The 17,588-nt window shown below is 40.1% G+C and overlaps 1 protein-coding gene across 3 annotated transcripts in view; it reads left to right on the forward strand.

The window, feature by feature from the left end:
• The first annotated feature begins 2,213 nt into the window (after window positions 1-2,213).
• The window catches only part of tex10 (testis expressed 10), a 100,722-nt gene continuing 85,347 nt past the window's right edge, over window positions 2,214-17,588 (forward strand). For 2 of the 3 annotated variants that reach the window (XM_043690023.2, XM_043690025.2), the window contains exons 1-3: window positions 2,214-2,267; window positions 12,853-13,043; window positions 15,424-16,139. In XM_043690023.2, the coding sequence (XP_043545958.2) occupies window positions 12,864-13,043; window positions 15,424-16,139 (896 nt within the window). In that variant the 5' untranslated portion in view covers window positions 2,214-2,267; window positions 12,853-12,863. Of the gene's footprint in view, window positions 2,268-8,052; window positions 8,188-12,852; window positions 13,044-15,423; window positions 16,140-17,588 lie in introns of those variants that run through there. The other variant, XM_043690024.2, reaches the window with a different exon arrangement.

Below are 17,588 nucleotides of genomic sequence, written 5' to 3' on the forward strand. Positions count from 1 at the left end.
AGTGGGTGAGAGGGGAGGACAGGTTGAGGCGGTCGATGTTACGCTGGCGGCTTCTGCCGAAACGCCGATTCTCCTGCTCCTTGGATGCTGCCTGACCTCCTGTGTTTTTCCAGCACCACACTCTCGACTCTGACCTTCAGCATCTGCAGTCCTCACTTTCTCCTACTCCTTCCCTGGCCTAGTATCAATAATCCTTTGTCTGCCTCTGTTTTTTCTCTCTCACTGTCTGCTCATTTCTCTCCTCCTACCCTCGTATCAGCAGAAATACCATCTCTTCCTAGTTGTCCTGCTTTTAGTTGTGAAGGGGTCATTTAACTCAAAACGTCAATTCTGTTTTCTCTCCATAGATGCTGCCAGTGTTTCTGAGTTTCTCTAGCAATTTCTGTTTTTGTTTTATTTAATTGATATAATATGTTTTTGTTTTATTTCTGTTTTCATTGCCAAGATGTGGAAGTGCTGGTGTTGGACTGGGGTGGACAAAATTAAAAATCTCACAACATTAGATTATTGTCCAACAGGTTTATTTGAATGTACAAGCTTTCAAACCACTGCTCCTCATCGGGTTGCTAGTAGGGCGGGATCGGAGGGCACCAAATTTAGAATGAAAGATCAAAGTGTCATACAACTGATGTGATGTACTAAACAAACGTAGATTACTGTTAAGTCTTTAATCACTTAGAATGTGGATGCAGGTTTTGATTGATTAATATGTAAATCCCAGATTTTCTTTCAAGTCACAGCCCCAAGATAACTTAAGGTTTTATCAGTATATTTTAAAAAAGGTGACATCTCCACTCAGACAATGCATTAAATGAGTGAAATTTAAAGTCTGTCTGTATCTCAACCTTTAGTCACACTGGTTCTATTTCCAAAGTAGGAATTTATAAAATGTCACATTGACTGACTGCCGACAGATTGTGTGCTTTTCGAACAAAATAAAATGTATCTGCAATTGCAAATCGACAAACGCAAATTCACCCATAAACTTGTGTGTGTGAGGGAGAGGGAGATGTGCATGCTTAATAGAGTTTGTGCACGTGTGTGACGGAGGGTATGCCGTGAGTGTGTGTGTGTGTGTGTGTGTATAAATGTGCGGGTGTATAGTGTGGTGAGGTCACCTGTATTGTGGCTTCATGTCACAGGCGTATATTCTGTTACCCTCATGCACACACTCTCAAGCACACACACTGTGTGTGTGCATGAGTGCATCAGAATATATGCCTGTGACACTGTGTGTGTGTGTGTGTCTGTCTGTCTCTCTTTCCCCCTCCCTCTTTTGCGTGTGTGTAAGTCTATGGGGTGAATTTGCATTCGCAGATTTGTATTTGCAGATACATTCTATTTTGTTCAAAAAGCGCACAATCTATAAGCAATCAGTCCATGTTACATTTTATAAGTTCCTACTTTGGAAATAGAACCAGTCTGACTTAAAGTTGAGGTACAGACAGACTCTAACCTCACTCCTTTAATACATTGTCTGAGCTGAGATGTCACCTTTTTCTTAAGGTTTTATCTCTGGGCTGGGACTTGCATATTAATCAATCAAAACCTGCATCTACATTCTTAGTGATTTGAAGACGTAACAGCAATCTTGGTTTCAAGTATAAATTCTTCATCAGAAAAGGGCCCGTAGCCCCCACGCCACAAATTCATGATGAAGGGCTTTTGCTCAAAACGTGGATTTTCCTGCTCCACAGATGCTGCCCGACCAGCTGTGCTTTTCCACAACAACACTTTTTGACTGATCTCCATCTGCAGTCCTTACTTTTTCCTAGCAATCTAGATTTGTTCAGTACATCACATCAGTTGTATGACACTTTGATCTTTTACTATAAATTGTGTCCCATGATCCTTCCCCACTAGTTACCTGACGAAGGAGCAATGCTCTGAAAGCTTGTACTTCCAAGTAAACTTGTTAGACTACAATCCGGTGTGTGATTTTTTTTAACATCATTGCCAGGAGCTTGTCCCTCATGCTCAAGACTACATTTCCCAGAGGCCCGTGTCTTAGGACCTCGGCCGGCCGCCCTCTCACCGACTCTTGAAACTAACGGCGAACAGCCGCATAGACCGATGCAGCGGGAAGGAGCTTGATGGATTATGACAGAAGGAGAGAAAGCACACCGCAGGGACAGCCAGCACCGTCGTTAGTAACACAGGAACAAAGCGGCCACCTATGATGCGTGTTGGTAGAGGAGGAGGAGCCCGGGGAAGGACCCCTTGTGTTTCTGGCGGTTGGTGGAAGCGGCGAGAAGGCGGCGTGCCAGGTAAAGGATGTGGGGGATGGATATGACGGGGGCGGATTGGGGTGGTGAGTGTCTGGCATCGGGAGTGTGTGCGAACAACTGAAACCGGAGGCCGTCCCGCTCTCTGTTTCCTGCCCCGTGGTGGTGGTGGTGGTGCTGCTGAGACGCCTCAACGCATGTTGTATTATGTTGGCGCGGCCTGAGTGGGCCCCTTGCTGGCTGTGGGCTGTGGGGACGGGGGAATATTGATTCTCTTTCTACAGGTCCCCTGTTTTTGTCCAAAAGTAATGGAACCATCTGCAAATGCTAACCATCGTGTGGCAGGTCTGCAGAGAGATAAGAGTTAACATTTCAGGTTCTTGATCTTGCATCAGTGGATGAATTGTTTGAAATGTTGTTTTTCTCTTGTGATCCATGGTTTGATAAGAACTTCACAAGTGGATGTAGTATCATTGGCGTCCCCCCCCCACCACCACCGCCACCGCACAATTATTTTGAGTGAGCACAACTCTGCCAGAAAAATATTTTCGAAACATTGTGCGATTTCTTTTCTTTCTCCAGACACATAAATTTTGTGGACGTCCGATCAGTAAAACTGAAATAGTCTTTGTGCAGAACATGAAGTATAGATTAGGATTTGCAACAGATTTTGTGGAACTGATTTTAAAAGAGAAACTGCTGGAGAAACTCCATCAGGTCAGGCAGCATCGGTGGAGAGAGAAGCAGAGTTAACGTTTTGAGTCTGTTCTAATAAGTTATACCAGACTTGAAACATCAACTTTATTTCTTCTGCAGATGTTACCATATCTGCTGAGTTAATCCAGAGCCTTATTTTTATTTCAGATTTCCAGCATCCACAGTATTTTCTATTTTTTAAATATTTGTGAAATGATACTTATTTCTAATGTATGTGTAAACTTGTAATCTGATCAGGTTAGTGTGTCACACTGATATTGCACCTGAGGATAATATGCATTAGGGTATGATTGTTTTTCCCTAGTGATTCATGGTTGAGAACCTCATGAATGGATGTAGTATATTTCAGAACTTTGGTATAGCTCAGCATTGGTTGGCTGAACATCTGAAAATCAACAGAAATAATCATATCCGATGGAATTTGGAGAAACAAAAGTCAGTCCAGATTTCTGGTGCATGGTAGCTCCCCAGGATTGAAAGCTAGTACAAATGAAGAGCAGCAAAAAAAAAGAGGTAAACCCACATCGAATCATAGAGATACTTTGCATGGAAACAGACTCTTCAGTCCAGTTGATCCATGCCAAATAGTTATCCTAAATAAATCTAGTCCCATTTGCCAGCATTTGGCCCATATCCCTCTAAACCATTCCTATTCATAGACCCATCCAAGTGCTTTTTAAATATTGTAATTGTACTAGCCTCCAAAAGTTCCTCTGGTAACTGATTCTATACATGCACCATCCTCTCTGTGAAAACGTTGCCCCTTGGGGCCCTTTTAAATCTTGTCCCTCTCAGCTTAAACCTGTGCCCTCTAGTTTTGGACTCACCCAGTCATGGGAAAAGACGCTGTTTGTTTATCCTATTCATGCCTGTTATGACTTTATGAATCTCTGACTTTCTAGGGAAAATGACCCCAGCATGTTCAGCCTCTCCCTATTGCTCAAACCCTCCAATCCTGGCAATATGACAAGGTCTGTGACTCACTTTGTGGAATAACCAGAGATTGTTAATGGGTAGAAGTGGTGTTCAAGAATCACACAGGAAACAAATTGTGGAGATCTTCCCATTGTAGAAGAACCCACTTATGCAGTAAGGTTGAGAAAGTACATGTAAATTATTATATCTTGGAGTCTTGGAGTGTTTGGGCCATTGTACTGTGGTATTGGAAGAGGTGTTGTATTTCCTCTTTTTGCATGAAAAAAAGAGGGTTTGGAAGGAAATACAGGCATTCCCTGCCATTTTGGAGTCCTCTCACAAGTTGATTTGATTGCCAGTCAGAGCACAATGCAGGACAGTGGAAAGCAGCCATTCATAAGTATGAGAAATGTTTACATATTAGGTCTTTAAAAATTCAAAATAATGTATGAGATTGTATTCATAAGTATGAGCGTTTTAAGTTGGATAATTATAACTCCGGGACCCAATTACTTACTTAGTATGATGTCGCGATCGTTGTGTTGGCACACATCTTGTCAGGATACAGTTTATTCATGTTTTTGATCAAACTTACTTTGTATCTGTCTCTACGACTGTTATACAGTTTTCACTACAGTTTTCCTCATGCAAGTCTGCAACATGTGCTGGGGTTGATGTTTTCAAATCAGCCTGGTCAGAGATTTTATTACTTACCTCTGGAGCAGCCTGGTGAGAGATTTTACTACATATCCCACTGTCTCTGGGGTATGATGTAGGAAATCTCTCTGTGAGAGCCCCAAAAAGTGAGCTTTGCTTTATTTCTTTAATTTTTACTCCAAGCAAAATACTCCCAGTCAAAATTATTTGGTATGTATATAGTCCTAGAGTCATGGAGTCATAGAGGTGTATAGCATGGAAACAGACCATTTATATTTTGTTTCAATTTTGTTATTTGTAATAGCTCCAAGTAAAGTTAAATAACTTGTTGTAAATGGCTTGATATGTGATTTTTGTTCATGTCATGTGGATTTGTGGTAGGCATATGTCTAGACTGGAAAGCAGATGGGAATAATAATTTTCATAGAAACATAAAAATGGGATCAGGAGGAGGCCATTCGGCCCTTTGGAGCCTGCTCTGCCTACATTCACGGCTCTTATCTAACTCTGTACCCCTGGTCCCACTTTCTCCCCGTACCCTTTGATCTCTTTAGCCTCAAGAACTATATCTAACTCCTTGAAAACCGTGCAGTGTTCTGGCTTCAACTGCTTTCTGTGGCAGAGAATTCCACAGGCTCACCACAGAGTGAAGAAGTTTCTCTTCATCCCTGAACTAAATGGCTTACCCCTAGTTCTGGACTCCCCAGTTATTAGAAACATGCTTCCTGTGTTTACCTTGTCTGGTACTGTTAATATTTTATAGATGTCCCAAGATTCCCCTCTAATTCTTCTCCGCTCATCTTCTTAGTGAATGTAGGCTTGACTGATCCAGTGGGTCATCTTCTCTGAACAGATTGACCCCAGCACATGTTGACTCTGTTTTCTAATTAATGTTGCAGACTTGCATGAGTAAAAATGTAGTGAAAATTGTATCACACAATTGTAGAGACAGATACAAAGTAAATTTGATCAAAAACATGAATAAACTATATCCTGACAAGAAGTGAAAACACTTACATGTAACAAAAAAAAATTCTATTGCACTCAAGTTCAATTCTTACGAGGAATCAGTCTGGTAAACCTTTGTTATACTCATTCCAGAGCCAGAAAATCCTTCCCTTGATAATGTAACCAAAACTGTATACAGTACTCCAGTTTTCAGGTTAATTCCCTCAAGTTCTCATAACTGTTGTTCTTAGCTTGTTGAACCAATCTGGTCTCTGGTTTTAGAGAAAGATAGTGTGTGTATTCTGTAACCTCGTTCATGATTAACTTGCAGAAACCCACACAACATTTTTATTCAAATTAACAAATTTATCGCATTTTTCAATGCATGATTTCTAGTTATTCTTTCACTAAAGACTTTAACAGAATCAAAACTTCTTACTCTGGCAAAAGCTACCTAAACTATCCACGTGTAATAATAAATTAGAAATATCAATACAAATATTGTCAAGATTCTGGCCTTGTGACCTCTTTGCAGTCATAGAATATGACATTTTAACTAGAAACTGCTTTCTTCTGATTTGAAAAGGCAGGTTTACATCTGATGGTTGTAATAGTACTTAGGGAATAAATGCTCACTCTCCTTGAAATCTGATATGTCATTCAGAAAATGTGCATGAAAAGCATGATAAACTGACTTGACTTTAGAAAACCATGGATGTGATCTGGGCAAAAGTGGAGTGATCAGATTTACGGGAACTGATCTTGAACTTTTCTTTCACAATTCATTGGATTAAGGAATCTAAGAGAGATTTATAAAAGGAAAGAAAAGTTGTGTGTTTTTGCTTTATTCTTTGAACATTTTGGCTAGGATGACCACAGAACCTAAGCTGATATTGCCCTGAAGTGTTCATTTGATAGACTGCTACCTTTTCATGCTGTTTTTCAGAAAAAGAAACAAAAGCTTAAATTACGCGTATATAAAGAATCCTGTGCCACAATTGAAAGCATGTCAGATAACATATGTAAACTGACTCTTCTTCCCACTTCCGATACAAGAGTATTTTTTGTGGGTAAATTGACCCAAATAAAAGATTGTGTTTTAAGTGCAAGGAAAGTATACTTGTACACTATAAAGCTTTGTATAATTGTATTAGTAATGTGAAATAAACCAACTGAACTTTTCTAAACAAATAGATCATAAGTAAAGAGCTAAGGGAATGAAATAAGTTTATTTTTCTCATACTCTAATTCAGGAAGAAATCAATGTTCTTATCAATGCTTTTGGTACCACCTTACATCCAGTAACTCATCCAAATGATTGCTTGTGTTCAGCTTTGGCAGGCTGTTTTTAAAGTTGGTGATATTTAAATTCAAATCCTGTTGTCACTTGATATTCAGACATGTAGTTCTGGTGGCATTTCTTTCATAACCGTCAGGAATGAGAACTGTAATTGAAAGTGTATAAGGTATGAGCAGGTGGGGAAAACGTTTAGGGTTGCTTGACAAAATACTCAGCCAGATGACTTGGATCAGATAAGAACTTGCAGGAAACAGTGAGGTGCTCAGGCAAGGGTAGTGAGTTGATGAGGTGAAAAAGTATTCATTATGTAAAGTCAGATAGCAAGGTGAAAAGCATTTATTATGTGAAGTCACTTAACAAGATTAAGTCATGATTTGGAGATGCCGGTGTTGCACTGGGGTGTACAAAGTTTAAAAATCACACAACACCGGGTTATAGTCCAGCAGGTTTAATTGGAAGCACACTAGCTTTCGGAGGGACGCTTCTTCATCAGGTCATAGTGGAGGGCTCGATCCTAACAGAATTTATAGCAAAAATTTACAGTGTGATTTAACTAAAGTTATATATTTGAAAAATTGATTCTGTTAAGTCTTTCGTCTGTTAGAATACAGTGATAGTTCCACTTCTTTCATGTGTAAATCACAAAACCTTTTTAAAAAAAAAGTTGCATTCTCGGGTTAGCTGTTAACAATGGTGATAGCTAGACAATATGTTGGCAACATATTGTCTAGCTATCACCATTGTTAACAGCTAACCCGAGAATGCAACTTTTTTAAAAAAAAAGGTTTTGTGATTTACATATGAAAGAAGTGAAACTATCACTGTATTCTAACAGACGAAAGGCTTAACAGACAATCAATTTTTCAAATATATAACTTTAGTTAAATCACACTGTAAATTTTTGCTATAAATTCTGTTAGGATCGAGCCCTCCACTATCACCTGATGAAGGAACGTCCCTCCGAAAGCTAGTGTGCTTCCAATTAAACCTGTTGGACTATAGCCTGGTGTTGTGTGATTTTTTTTAACAAGATTTAAGAATATTCATTGTATAATGCTAGATGGCTTAATCTTTACTGTGGATGCTCGCTGATTGGGTGACCGTTACAATCAGTATAGATGTTGCCATATTTGGAAGCTGGTCCCTGTAAGTGACTATATAATTCCTTAAGAATCTACTGTTCGAGAGAAGACTGATGACTCATGTCTCTCTGCATGTGAGCAATCGTTCTCTCTCCCTCCAGGGCCTGGAATAAAGATGAAGGAGGTAAATAAAGCCATGCTGTGTCTCTGAATGTTTGCTTTGACTGATACTGGATAGGGATACGGGACGACAATATTAGCAGGATCCAAAGGAATAATTACAATCGGACGATATCAGTGATCACCTGGAACACTGGTATCTCGAGACGGGTGGCCCCACAAGGTAAGATTTAAACCTTGGTCCCTCTCGATATTCCTGTGTGTCGGAAATGGTCCCCTCGTTCAGTTGCTCTCTATTCTATGGACTCCTCGAACAATAATCAGCTCAGTGGAGAGAAACCATTTCATAAACGTGCTGACAAATAGAGGTTTGACTCCTCTGGGCTGAATTGAGGTTCAAGTCCCCTGGGTCTAATTGAGATTTGAGTCCTCTCTGTTTAATTGCGGTTTGAGTCCCCATGAGGAGTAAAGTGTAAAAAGGGTTAAAGTTCACTAGTGGTGAAATTTTGAGGTTCTGCGTGTCTTTGTTCTGGGGGAAGAGAATGTCTTGGACTCCAGTGCCCTGTGGCCCACTGCAAGGGCTTTCTCTTTTTCTAAGTGTAATTCCAATGAGAGGAGGCAAAAAATAAGTAATGCTGAAATTTAAGGTTGTATTAATACATAAGTTTAAAAAAAGAAAGTTTCAATGTAAATTGTGCCATGCTGTCAGTGTTTGATATTTAAGTTTTTTGGTTCGTGAAAGTACCGGTTCAGAAAATCCTTTTAAGTAACTGTTTTACCTTGTTTGAATCAGGATCTCAATTCAGTCTGTTTTGTGGGCTATGTAATGGGGCAGATTTTGTTTTTACATTGAAATTGTATAACATTGTGTCCTTTTTTTTAAAATTTATCAAACTGGTAACCGTAAAACAAATTGATTTGCGTGCCTTGAGCTCCTGATTTGTTTGCAATTCTACAATGTGTTTTTTTTAAAAACAGGCACAGTTGGGTCAGTGGTCATGCTTTAGCCAGATGAGAGTATTGTATTAAAATATCCTTGCTGCTGTGTTTTTAATACAGAGTTTTCACAAAAGCAAGAGTGCATTTTGAGTTTGATGTTTTTTGTTTTGTTTTGTTAAGATTTTAGAGAATATTAGAACTTAAGGCTGAGCTGTTTTCAGTTCTGTTAATTATTGTTACGACTTTATTGGCCCCCATCATATTGCAAATTCAAAGAATGTTGATCTCTGGCAAAGTTGCCACTGTAATTCCAACTGTTTTAGTTGGGAAATTTCATTTGGAGAACATATTTTAAAATATTCAGCATTTGTTTCCCACGAATATTTGAGATTTAAATTTGAACTGAAACTGCCTCTTCAGTTGCTAAAGCACAAGAAACATTTTGTTGCTTTCTTTCTGTTCCAGACTTTAGAAATAATTTTCTGGACAGCTTTCACATGAGCCAAATAACACTTTGTTAAAGAAAAATAATTTTTTAATAACCTGAATGGGGTCCTCCGAGGATTAAAATTTTAGGACCATTGATTGTTGCTTACAAATGACTGAATTGTTTAGACAGAACAATTTAGAAGTTTATGGATTGTACAAAACTTGATAATGTCATAAATAGTGAGCAGAGTAAGAATGTTGAAATAGGCAGGCACAATTTAGTGTAGTTGCATGTGTGACTGTTTTCAGACTGGTAATCACCTTGGCAAAGAAGAAATGAGTGTGGAAATGCAAAGAAACTTTAAGCAGCTAGCATAGTCTCTAGAGTTTCACCATTCACAGGTAAAGCACACCTTCGGACCACCGTCCACCTCTCCATAACCTGATCCAATTGATTCAATTAGCTCCCCAGTTATGAGCAAGAAAAGTGAAGAAGCTAACAATGCTAAAAAGGAGGTCTGTATGCTTTTTGATAGTGACTTTCCTGCGACATTAAACCACGTGAGCTTTACCTTTTTTCTTTTGATCATTTTAAGGGATATGTCGGTTCACTGATTAACCTAACATCACAACAGCCAGTTGGCTTTGTCACATTTTAACAGCAGAGCGGGAGTAGACGCAGCAAAGAATGCTGTGTTCACCAAGCCCACAGCTGCTGCACTGAGCACTCAGATGTGCTAATATCCTCCATCTGAAGCATCTCCGGAAAAATGGAAGTCTCGTCAGTTTTGTTAAGTATTCAACTGCCCTTATCCAAGAATTCAGATTTCTCTGAGAAATGGTGTGCAAGAACAGGATTGGATTTTGTTTTCTGAAGGAGATTTTGAAGAACTGGCTCGTTTCCATTCAACTTGGAGGGAATGGAGTGGTCACTAAGAACTTTACTGGTGAATTTTTTCCATGTGGGAGGATTCTTAAAACTCTGTTTACTGTAACGGACTAGTAACTTTTGTTGTTATAATGATTGTAAACTGTGTGAAGATAACTTAACTTAAATATTGGCTGTCAGAGTCTTATGGAAGCTAGTATTGCAGTCTAAGTGTCATGAAATGAAAAAAGGAGGGAATGATAATTTTTATAAAGTGTGAACAGGTACAGAAAGTTTTGCTTGACAAAAGGTTTAGCTAGCATAACTTGGATCAGATAAGAACTTGCAGTAAACAATGAGGTGCTGGAGGCAAGGGTAGCGGTGAAAAATCATTCCTTATGTAAAGCCATTTAACAAGATAAAAAAGCATTCATTCTGTAAAGTCAGTTAACAAGGTAAAAAGCATTCATTATGTGAAACCAGTTAACAAGGTTTAAGAACATTCACTGCCTAATGCTAGGTGGCTTAATCTTTACTGTTGATGCTCGCTGATTGTAATGGTCACCCAATCAATATAGATGTTGCCTTATTTGGAGGCTACTCCCCGTAAGTGATTCCTTAAGGATCTGCTGTTCAAGAGAAGGCCAAGAGCTCATATCTCTGTACACGTGGGCGATTGTTCTCTCCCTCCAGTACCTGGAATAAAGATGGAGGTAAAACCATACTGTGTCTGAGTGTTTGCTTCGATTGATATGGGGATAGGGAAATGGGACGACATCTAATTTCTAAATCTCAATTAGGGAATGAAAATAATGTCCTCTTTGCTAACTCTGACCAAATGAAGGATCCAGCCTGTACTCTGGCAATTGTATTCTCCCAGGTGAAACTTGAAACTAAGTGCAATTTCTTTGGGGTTTCAACAAATCTGGCAGTAGAAATAAATTTGGTGAAAATTTATTCTCAAGTCTGAGTTTTCTTTGGCTTTACTCTTTTGTGTTTTTGGTTTTGTCATCAGTAACCTTTTTATCCTTTTGCTATAATGTAATTGCCTATGCCTAACCACATCTATTTTTCTTTTAATGATTCTTTCTCTCTTTTCTTTCTACCCCCCCCCCAGCTATTTTTACCCACTCTGAGATCTATAAAAACCTCACTTGCATTGTGAACTAATCTACTAATATGAGAAATAGTGCAATTTGACAGTGATAGCGAGGCTGTGGTAGTCCAATCTCGCATTCAAGAATTTGAAGTAGTAACAAATTTTATGCATTGGTATATTTGTCTCTCAAATTAATAGTTAAACTTGGAATTTAAAAATATTGATAAAGTATCATAGGTGTAAGATTGGAAAAACTTTCTTATTGCTTTGCTTGTTGAACGTGGTGGGAAGATAACAACATTTTTTAATCTTGACAGCAGAAGTAGTATACTTAATCACTGGAGTGGTAATGAATGGTACTGTCCCTGCCTCTGGGTCAGAAGGTTCAAAGCACATCTAGCCCCGACATGTGTCGTAACATGAATGAACAGGTGAAACTATTAAAATAAACCAAAAATCTGTGAATGCTGGAGATTTGCAACAAAAACAGAAATTGGTAAACAGAGTCACTAGACTCAAAACCTTAACTCTGTTTTCTTCCCATGGATGCTGCCAGACCTGCTGAGTTTCACCAGCAATTTCTATTTTTAATTTAAAAAATGTGTGTTGTCGCAAGGTTATTTTAACTGGAGGAGTCTCCTCTGTCATGATGTCAGCAATACTCGGCTTCAATAGAGATTAGCAGATAATGCGCCCTTTAAAGCATAGAAATAACCCGACTAGGCAAGGCATTACTAGCCTTCCTGACTGACCTTCAGATGCAGGTACAGTGGCTCGGTTAGTGGGATAAGGGTGGCCTAAGTATTGGTAAGTAAAGTTGGTTCCCAGGAAATATCATTGGATGAAGTAACTGTCAAATAAAACAGTATTGTGTATTGATTAGTAAGTGTTTGAATGTACTATGCAATCATGGCCTGTACTCTCCTTTTAAGAAATGTAAAAAATGTCTTTGTTTTAAGACATGTGTGCAGCTCCTCTGAGGAACACAGAAGTACACAAGCTCTGTGTTTCTGGACACTCTGTGCCTGGCTGTATTAGAAATAAAGAGTGAAGTCTTAACAGCCAGGCCAATTGCGAGTGTTTATTGACCGATTGTGGAACCGAGACACCCTGCAGGGGGTTCAGATCTTCAAGCAATACTGGTAGCACATTAAACTGCAATAAATTAAGTGTTCATCTGTCATGTAGGTATGTACAAGATCACAAGAAACTGTGTGGCTGAGTCCTAAAGAATTTTTGTAAATGGATTTGGAGGATGATAACGATAATTTGGTGTAGCAGTAGTCCTTTCGGTTCTGCCTTCCATCTGATCACTGCCAATTTGAACTTCTTATTCTTTGTTCATTACACTTCCTCTCTGTATTTTCCTATGTTGGTCAGTTGAAAGCAAATTGATCAATGACTTCTAATGCAGTCTCTTGTAGATGGCCACTTGGAGGTGTGCAAGTGTCTCAGGGTGGCTCTTTTGGTTTAAAGTTAGAGGAAAACCTGAGGCATTTTCCATGAGGTCCACCATTTTGTTTTGACAAGTTAATAATCCGTGTTCTTTGCAGGGTAAACCAAGATGACAAAGAAGAGAAAGCGTCAAGATGACTTTCAAAAGGTGAAACTTAAAGTTGGCAAAAGAAAACCAAAAGCAGATAATGTAACCAATACCAAATTCAAAACACGTGCCATCCATGTTCCACAGCAACTGAAGAGTGATGCATCATTACCAACAAATCACCGTAAACTTAATATAAAGGTATGTGTTCTATCCCTGGTTTGGTTCATCTGACAGTCCAATCTGGATAAGTCCACTGCACTGTTCTGTTTTCCTTTTCTTGAAGGTAAATTTATATTTCGTGATCACCCAAGTGCCAGTTTGTGTGCTGTCAAGATAGTGAATGTGTCGACACACAGAGGTGATAGATCCTATTCTCAAATGCAGTTTCTATGTGAGTGCTTCCAGCAGGATAAACCTGGGTAGAAACCCTGATTAATCTCTTCCGTGCCTCTACCCTTGGACTACCAAGTCATTTGATCTGCCCCAAAAATTCTCTTGGCTGTCATGACTAAATTAGCACAAGGTAATTGCCTAGTCCCTGTGTTGGAGTATCTCATAGAGGGAAACTTTATCCCCTGAATTATCGAGTGAAGGATAAAAATGTGTTAATTCTTGTTGTTTGCTAAAACTTTACTATTTTCAGGAATTACCTAAAAGCTTAGCCCTTTAAAGAATGAACATTCTGGTTTGGCAGGCATTAGTGATGTACCGAAGTTTGAATGAACACACAAGAGGACTGTATTCAAGAGTAGTACAACCTTCGCATAAACCAAATCATCCGCCGACATTTCCACCACCTCCAAACAGACCCCACCACTAGGCATATATTTCCTTCCCCACCCCTTTCCGCCTTCCGCAGACAGTTCCCTCCATGACTACCTGGTCAGGTCCACCCCCTCCCCCCAAACAATCCACCCTCCCGTCCTGGCACCTTCCCCTGCCACCGCAGGAATTGCAAAACCTGCGCGCACACCTCCTCCCTCACCTCCATCCAAGCCCCCAAAGGAGCCTTCTACATCCATCAAAGTTTTACCTGCACATCCACCAATATCATTTATTGTATCTATTGCTCCCGATGTGGTCTCCTCTACATTGGGGAGACTGGACACCTCCTAGCAGAGTGCTTTAGGGAACATCTCCGGGACACCCAAACCAATCAACCACATCACCCCGTGGTCCAACATTTCATCTCCCTTTCCTACTCAGCCAAGGACATGGAGGCCCTGGGCCTCCTTCACCGTGCTCCCTCACCACCCGATGCCTGGAGGAAGAAAGCCTCATCTTCCGCCTCGGAACACTTCAACCCCAGGACATCAATGTGGACTTCAACAGTTTCCTCATTTTCCCCTTCCCCCACCTCACCCCAGCTCCAAACTTCCAGCTCAGCACTGTCCCCATGACTTGTCTTACCTGCCTATCTTCCTTTCCACCTATCCACTCCACCCCCCCCTTACCTATTACCTTCATCCCCTCCCCCACTCACCTATTGTACTCTATGCGACTTTCTCCCCCCCACCATCCTTCAGGCACTCTGCCTGTATTCCTGATGAAGGGCCTTTGGCCGAAACGTCGATTTTACTGTTCCTTGGATGCTAACTGAACTGCTGTGCTTTTCCAGCACCACTCTAATCATTACTCACTGAAATCCCCTTCCTACTTCATTATTCTTCCTACTTCATTATTATTCTCTACCTTGTTTTTGCTTTTGTTATTCAAGAAACTGCTTAAAGCTACCTCTTGGACCAAGATGTTGGTTATCTGAATCATTGTTCTCCATGTAATATAGGTACAACACTGCTGTTGTGGACGAAGATCTAGGTTTGTGACCCAGTAGTAGTCAGGTAATCATTTTAGCGCTCCAGGTCAAGTTGATGTGTGACTTAGAGAAATGTGGATGTGTGGGTGTTCACATCTATTTGTCACCCCTGTCCTTTAAATGACAAAAAGGAATTTATAGATTAGGTAGGAGAAATTATATTCTCTGATGACATAATCTTAAAATTAGAACAAGGAAACACTCATTCCACTCCCATGAGTGGGAGTATAGAACTCTCTGCCCAAATGGTAAAGAAACCCTCCTCTTATGTCTTCACTGGGAGACTCCATATTTTTAACTGTACCACCTTGTTCTAGATTTCCCGCTAGGGATTTGCCTTATCTGCATCTTCCCCGACTGGCCATCTTCATAATTGCACCTGCCTCCGTGATTTAGCCCAGCTGCTACTGAAGCCTTTATCTGTTCCACCATGATCTCATCTTTATTACTCTTCAGCATTGCTGTTCAGCCTCCGAAGTTTAATTCCGTTAAGAAGTTAAGTGTTTTGAGCAGTCTGACTTTATCTGTTCCATCTTTTATGTTGCGCAAGAAGTAGACTGTTTAATCCCTGTATTCTGTTCCACCATTCAGTGAGGCTTAGGCTGTATTTACAACTTCATTATTTTATTTCATAGAATTATTTCTCAACAAATTTGTTACTTCATGTTCTGGAAGATTTTGAAGCATTTGTGAGAATGTTTTGTTCATATTGCCATTAAAGTGTACAGATGTTAATTTAACTTTCCTTTTCCCTCTTAATAGGATCTGCTGACACAGTTGCACCATTATAGTTCGGGCATTAAACAGAGTGCTCTGATTGGTCTAAAAGACCTTGTATCGCAACATCCATCAGTAATCACATCTCACCTCTCCAATATTCTCAGTGACGTAGCAGCTGTGTTCACAGACAAAGACCCCACCGTGAGATCAGCAACTGTTCAACTTTTAAACTTTCTAGCTCCTCGAATCTCTGGTGAGCAGATGGCCCCTTTTTATCCTTTGGTTTGTGCACACCTTTCTAGTGCAATGACTCACATAGTAGAAGGGATACAAGAGGATGCCTTGAAGATCTTAGATGTTTTGTTGGAACATTACCCTGAACTTCTTACAGACCATAGCAGCATCCTGCTGAAGAATTTTCTGGAGCTAATTTCTCATCAGAAATTGACAAAGGAATTGAAAGCTGGAGGAAAAATATCTTGCTGGATGTTATCTGTCAACCCAAACCGCCGGGTTACTTCTCAGCAGTGGCGGCTCAATGTATTGAGTAGGTTAAGAAAATTCTTACAGGCAATTGTTGAAGGTTCAAGCCAATCTGTGGAGAATGAAGCCATTTTTGAGACTGATGACAGGATTGGGTCTGAGCATGTGACCACATTGCAGGTCAGCTGGGAGAATTACATAACTGGACAGCAGCGTATACAGTTGTACGAACACTCTGGATCTCAACCCAGTACTGTGATTCCGTTCAGGCTAAGGTGAGAATCTTTGGGCAGATCTCATTGCTCACTAAGGAAAGTTGAATGACTGCACCTTAAAAGAGTAGAAAGCTGTTTAATTATCCATTGTCTTTTAGTTGACTTTTTCATGTATGTTTGTTCTTTATATGGTAAAAAGTATTTATAAAGAAAGGTACCAGTTTTGCCACTTAATCTTTTTAGATGTTAACTCTATAAACCCTGTCAAATTATTTATTTAACATTTCTGCATGCCACCCATGCAATTTAATTCAGTTTCATCAGTAAACTTAAATAGAACATTATAGTACAGTACAGGCCCTTCGACCCTCTGTTGCGCTGACCCATGGAACCCATCTAACCTACACTATTCCATTCTCGTCCATATGCCTATCCAATGACCATTTAAATGCCGTTAGAGGCGACGAGTCTACTATTGTTATTGAAGGTAGTGTGTTCTATGCCCCTACTACTCTCAGTAAAGAAACTACATCTGACATCTGTCCAATATCTATCACCTCTCAATTGAAAGCTATGTCCCTCATGCTAGCCATCACCATCCAAGGGAAAAGGCTCTCACTGTCCATCCTATCTAACCCTCTGATTATCTTATATGTCTCAATTAAGTCGCCTCTCAACCTCCTCCTCTCTAATGAAAGCAGCCTCAAGTTCCTCAGCCTCTCCACATAAGGCCTTCCCTCCATACCAGGCAATCTCTGAGTAAATCTCTTCTGAACCCTTACCAAAGCTTCCACATACTTCCTATGGTGCACTGACCAGAGTTGTACACAATACTCCAAATGTGGCTGCACAAGAGTTTTGTACGGATGCAGCATGATCCCATGGTTCCGAAACTCAATCCCTCTACCAATAAAAATGAACACACCGTATACCTCCTTAAAAACCTTATCAACCTGGGTGGCAACTTTCAAGGATCTATGTACCTGGGCACTGAGCTCTCTCTGCTCATCTACACTACCAAGGATCTTACCATTAGTCCAGTACTCTGCATTCCTGTTACTCCTTCCAAAGTGAATCAACTCACACCTTTCTGCCTTAAACCTCATTTGCCACCTCTCAGCGCAGCTCTGCAGCTTATCTATGTGTCTCTGTAACCTACAACATCCTTCGTCACTATCCACAACTCTACTGACCTTCGTATCATCCGCACATTTACTAACCCATCCTTCTATACCCTCATCCAGGTCATTTTTATAAATAACAAACAACAGTGGACCCAAAACAGATCCTTGCGGTACCCCACTAATAACTGAACTCCAGGTTGAATATTTCCCATCAACCACCACCCACTATTTTCTTTCAGCTAGCTAATTTCTGATCCAAACTGCTAATTCGCCCTCAATCCCATGCCTTCGTATTTTGTGCAATAGCCTACCGTGGGTAACCTTATCAAACGCCTTACTGAAATCCATATATACCACATCAAACACTTTTACCTCATCCATCTGT

Source organism: Chiloscyllium plagiosum, unplaced genomic scaffold, assembly GCF_037043375.1.
Source record: "Chiloscyllium plagiosum isolate Xiang-an unplaced genomic scaffold, Cpla_swu_hap1 HiC_scaffold_5, whole genome shotgun sequence".
In the NCBI taxonomy this organism is placed as follows: Eukaryota; Metazoa; Chordata; class Chondrichthyes; order Orectolobiformes; family Hemiscylliidae; genus Chiloscyllium; species Chiloscyllium plagiosum.